This window comes from Poecilia formosa, unplaced genomic scaffold (assembly GCF_000485575.1).
Source record: "Poecilia formosa unplaced genomic scaffold, Poecilia_formosa-5.1.2 Scaffold295, whole genome shotgun sequence".
Taxonomy (NCBI): Eukaryota; Metazoa; Chordata; class Actinopteri; order Cyprinodontiformes; family Poeciliidae; genus Poecilia; species Poecilia formosa.
Window position 1 is genome coordinate 329,415 of NW_006800234.1, and position 5,476 is coordinate 334,890.

General features: G+C 39.7%; 2 protein-coding genes across 2 annotated transcripts in view; both read right to left on the reverse strand.

Moving 5' to 3' along the window:
• Positions 1-2,159, reverse strand: part of LOC103151886 (eosinophil peroxidase-like) — a 7,785-nt gene extending 5,626 nt beyond the window's left edge. Inside the window, exons 1-7 of the mRNA XM_016681776.1 lie at positions 2,078-2,159; positions 1,867-1,932; positions 1,626-1,713; positions 1,346-1,521; positions 1,135-1,267; positions 733-862; positions 67-273 (exon numbers count right to left, since the gene is read on the reverse strand). Coding sequence (XP_016537262.1) covers positions 67-273; positions 733-862; positions 1,135-1,267; positions 1,346-1,521; positions 1,626-1,713; positions 1,867-1,930 — 798 coding nt within the window. The 5' untranslated portion in view covers positions 1,931-1,932; positions 2,078-2,159. The remainder of the gene's footprint in view (positions 1-66; positions 274-732; positions 863-1,134; positions 1,268-1,345; positions 1,522-1,625; positions 1,714-1,866; positions 1,933-2,077) is intronic.
• Positions 2,160-4,608: 2,449 nt separating this feature from the next.
• LOC103151887 (eosinophil peroxidase-like) overlaps positions 4,609-5,476 on the reverse strand; it is a 4,994-nt gene continuing 4,126 nt past the window's right edge. Inside the window, exons 9-10 of the mRNA XM_016681777.1 lie at positions 5,405-5,476; positions 4,609-5,295 (exon numbers count right to left, since the gene is read on the reverse strand). Of these exons, the coding sequence (XP_016537263.1) occupies positions 4,847-5,295; positions 5,405-5,476 (521 nt within the window). The 3' untranslated portion in view covers positions 4,609-4,846. The remainder of the gene's footprint in view (positions 5,296-5,404) is intronic.

The window sequence follows — 5,476 nt, forward strand, 5'->3', positions numbered from 1 at the left end:
CACTTCAATGCTTCAAATGTGTTTTTAGCTTTTGTTAATGTAATGCTTTAACGTTTTAACACAGACCTCTATGGGGCAGCATGGCTCTGTGTTGCCGCAGGTCTTTTCACAATCAATGCCATCATTAAATGACCTGATGGAGGGAGAGTGAGGGGTGAAAGTGATGTCGTGGTCAGTCCACTGGCCAAAGATTGTCACCAGGTGGGTGTAGAGGGGGTCAGTCTCCACATCAGAGTTAGCTGTTGCCAAGATACGGTTGGACACTTCTCTCACCTGAGGGAGAAATGGAGACAAAGATAACAAGTGTTGTCATCTGGATGCAGTGGCGCAAAAAGTAGGCATGCAGCGCATGCAACGCATTGGAGCACTGCACCAGAGGGGGCATCAAAACCCCGTCTGGAGGGGGCGGCGCGCCGATTATGTTTTCGCATACACTTGAGCGCACTTACGCTCCTTCACCTCAGGCCCATAACGGGGTAAATCTAGCGAGTTTTACCTTCACGTACCTTTGTGTCGGAGGTGGGGAGGGGAGGGGGTTAGAGTGAGCGTATGTTTTCTATGCATCCACCTGAGAAATGTAGCGCGTGTGCTCCTTCGCCTTCACGTACCTTCCTTGGGTGTGGGGGAGAGGGGAGGGGGAATTTATGTGTTCGCATCCACCTGAATAATATGTAGTTGCGTCCCTGTCTGGATGTCATAAAGGAGAGAAGAAGATGTACTCTATGTGCTTACCAAGGGAAGAAGGTGATTGTTGACTCTCAAGTCATGAGTCCAGCCTTTAGGAGTACTGATGCCATCTTCATACTCAGCAGGCAGCCAGCGGAGGAACGGGATGTTGGAGGCACCCCAGCGAGGGTTTTCACTATGAAAAATAAATAAATAATAACACATGTTCAGCTGTGAAGTGTCTTTGTATTTGAAGTGGGTTCCAACAAAAGCCAGAGAGGATTCTACATGTTTGACCCCAAATCTGTCATGCAAATGCAAAACAATCCTCACTTAGGACAAATGGGGAGATAAAAAAAAAACACTCTTTTTTGTTATACCCCCATGAACTTCTTGTAACCAAAGCTCTCTCAGATATTTTTTATGTTGGGTTAGAACATGTAAGTCAGTAAGTAGTAGTTGCCTCACATGTTGTTGCAGACGCTGTTTGCAGTACGAAACTTGTTCAGATTGGGAACACTTTCACAAGAAATATTTTCGAGTTGTGCAGCACAGCCTGTCAGCCTGGCGATCACTTCCAGATCCTCAGTAGAGATCAGATCTAATTTAAATCACAGAAAAATAATTGCTATGATTTATGAAACAAACGAGTCAACCGGAAAGGGGTAAATCTGAATACCTGTGGCGTTGATGGAGCGTCTGTGACGTTTGGACAGGTAGCGGTTAATCACGTCCAGAGTGTTGACCATGTAGTCTGCAGCGCGCACCGCCTGTCTGGATTTTCCGTTTGGCTGATACCCCAGATTCCTGATAGCTGCAAAACTTGCTGAGTTTCTCTTGACCCTGTCAACGCTCCTGTGTGACGCATAGTTCAAACTGATTAATATCCTCATATGGAAAATGTTCAGCGTAGTGACCTGCTGTTTGTCGAAAGAACAGCATCGGGCCTTTGCACTCACTCTCGGCGGGAGTATGTGTAGGCTTCATCCACGTTGGCTTTGGCTTGGTTTGCACATTTTTCTATGAATCTTTTACTCAAACGAGGTTCTGAAAATATATTATAAGTATATTAATTCACTAATCCAGTTTCGATAATGATGAGAGCATACAATAGTAATAGTGTGATCATGTCACAAAAAGCGGGATATTTACAAAATTAACATTAAACATGACTAGATGCGGCATTTAAAATCGACTTACCTGCAGCCTGAAAGTGCAAGCAAAGGGTGAGACCCACTGCCAGCAAGCACAGAAACCGATGCATTTCTGAAAAATAGATAAATACTTTCTGTAACATGTTTAACATATTAATCCATTAGATTTTTTTGTTTATTATTAACGCAATCAACATTTTCAATTATCCAAAAGAAAATAATTTGCACTTTAAAATAAAAATATATATGAAAGATACCTGTGTGAGAGAAAGTGCAGGTTAAGGTTTCTCAGCATCTAGTCGTTAGATACCGACTGCTGCTGCTGAGGTGAGATTGGGGTTTCATGAGGTAAAGTCAAGAATTTCTTCATTCCATTGCATCTGATTTCGGGAATACATTGTTTTCTAGTTCCTCCTCTGTATCCTTATTGAAAAAGTTCATTGCTAAAAACTCACAAACACACACGTATGCACACGCACGCACGCACACACGCACGCACGCACGCACACACACACACACACACAGAAACCATGCAGACATAGTAGAATGACGCAGTGAAAAATGTCGCGATTATTCAGATAAGAAGTGACGCGACTGATCGCTTCTGGAATGCAACACAACGAGATGTCTTTTAGATGCTTGTTTGTTTTCTTAGGGAATGACTTGCCTCCTATTTATGGATTAAGACTTTTATACTGGACAGAAACTTAAAAAAAAAAAGAAAAGAAAAACAGGCCGACACTTTGAATGTCTTCTTCTCTCTGTTTTATGTCTCCGAGAAAAGAAAAACGTTTAAATAAACTGTAATCTTATTTGTTTTTTTTCTAATAAAATACATTTTATACATTTTATTCAAAAATAAATTACACAATGTTTTGGGTTCTTAAAGAGATTGTCCAACTGCTGTTCAGCAATGTCATCGAGTTGACTATAAGCCTTGTCAACTATTGTCAACAAACCTTAAGCTGTAAACTATACGGCTTACAACTTATAGTAAATAAATAATAATAATAATATTTTCTGTAATTGTTTAAAAATAACCATGTTTAGAAAGAAATTAAATTATGACTTAAAGCTTTAAGTATGTTATATTGGGTTTCACTTCCTGTTGGAATTGTCTATATTTACTTCATCATTAACTTGACGGTAATTAACGGTAATTTCATAATGTGTTAATTTAATACTGTAATTTGGCGTAATTAACTTTAATATCTCTTAAATGTTCTAAGTAACTGACTAATTGCTTGAAACATCACAATAGCCGAGTTGAGACTCTTTTATTTAACATGTTTCAGGCTTTGTTCTGGTGCGAGTGAGCATTGATCCTGTTCGGGAAATTCATGTAATTTGGCTGTTGGTTATACAGTTGCTTTTTTTAATCGACAAGTTAAAAAGCTCTTTGTTGAAATTGCAAGTCAACTATTTAAATTGTGACCTAGGAAGTTTTGCAAAAACTTTAATTTGGGGAACTCATTATAAGGCGATAACTTCTCTCTGTTTTAGGTAGGATTCGGTTCGTTTGTTTTATTATATTACAAGGAATATGGAGCTTAAAAGTATAGTTCAAATGGCCTAATTAAAAATTGATAGCAGATCTAATCTCAACATGTAATCTCAAGATAGTATTAATTTCTTTAAAAATGTACAATACAGTAGGATTGATCAGGAATGTTCTAACAATCGCTTGAATTTTTTTAAAAACTTATTATTATTATTATTATTATTATTATTATTATTATTATTATTATTATTATTACAGTTCATCCATTCACTCCCTGATTAGACAGCTGGTCATAGATTTCAAAAGAAAATAGCAAAAGGGTTCTGTAACCGTCTCCATTATCAAGTCTCAATCTAGCCAGTTAAAGTCTGGATTGGTTCTTGCCAAGTTGGGTGTGTCTCCATTGGTAGTGTGTTCCTCACTGCTTGGACGAGCAGTAACGAAACCGCACGTAAGTTTTTGTCCAATTATGGGATCTTGCGCTTGTACGCAAGATCATTGTTGCCCTGTTCAGATTGAATTGTTGATTTGCAGTTCACCATCTCAGCAACAATAGTCTTGTCACAGTTTGATTCATAGTAAACACAGTATTTTTGGGGATGTTGAAGGGAGCCAGTGTGGGAGGTGTTCTCTGGATGTCCACTGTCATGACACTGGACTCCAGATGGTTTTGACCACACCAGTGGACCAGTCCATCCACCTCCAGTCTGTATAACTCTTCACTGTCATCATTGTCAGAATCCAAATGGAAACAAATGAGTCCCATTGACCTCAATTTGTACTGGGACTTCTATAGTGACCCTAGGCCTTAGATAAAGTTTGGAGTTTACTGTGAAAGCCAAACTGTCTTGTGAAAGGTGCAATCCCTAGAGAATAATTTATATTGACTTGTCAATCCAGTTATATGTAATTGCAAACAGATTCAGAAATGATTCAATTACCGGTTAATAAAGTAATCCATCAATTTACATCAATCATCTTTTCACATTTCTTTTCTCTGAAATTTCCAATTTACTGGAAATAATTTTATGTTGTTCTTTGTCATACTTAGTATGACTGAACAGTAACATTAACCACATGTTTCAGCTACAGTCTTGTTTTAATATGGACCCAGTGTTAAAGGTGAAAAACCAAATGGTTTTCTGTATAAAACATCAGTCACATCCATGTTCATGGAATATTTCATCTGTTCATTCAGAAACAATGTATTCAGCTCTGTAAGATACCTGTCCTGAGCTTTGTTATGGATCACTTCAAATCTCTCCTAAATAAACGAAGTTCACATAATGCAGATACACATTTTATTCACGTGTTTCTGTTACAATTTAGTGCATTCTTTATTCACAGCAGAAAAGTACAGCAGTTCATAATCAATCCTTTCTTAATCGTGATCACATAGGTTCAAGGTATAATAAAGAATAGTGAGGGGGGGAAATAGACTCATTCATGACTTCAGGTTCACTCAGTTTTTTACTTCTTAATTTTGAGTGCTTTAAATAAAAAGTGCAAACTGGACGAGTATCTACTACTCAGTGAACAGCAGATGGCCAGAGAAGAAGCTGTCACTGGTCAGTCCGTTGCCGCCATTGTTAGCAATCAGCCACACCCTGTCTCCCTTTGCAAGCTTGATGAAGGTGCTGCCACTGGCTGTGATGTAGCCGTTCTGGCGGGTGGTGAATGAGTGCAGAACCAGGGTTCCATTGCGGAGCAGATCCAAGCTGCCTGCACTGTCATAGATGGTGCAGTGGAACTCAAACTCATAGACACCTGGGTGCTCACAGGTGAAAAAGCCGGTCTTGGGGTCATAGCTGTTCTGTCCGTTGTAGATGACATCATGGAAGGTGATGGGGGTACCAGCTTTGGGGAAGTTGTTACCAAGGCGCACAGAGAAGGCGACATGCTCTGCTGCACCAGAAGGTCCGGGAGGTCCAGGGGGTCCTGGGGGCCCTGCCGGACCAGGTGGCCCTGCCGGTCCTTTAAGAACAAATACATGAGTAACATTATAGTTAAGATCATCTATGGGCTTTCAAGACAATATACCGTCAGTAATAATGATGACCATATAATGTAGTGGAAAATTTACCTGGGGGACCTGGTGGACCTTGAGCCCGTTGTTGTCTATCTGGACTTTGAGCTGGAGAAAATATATCAAATC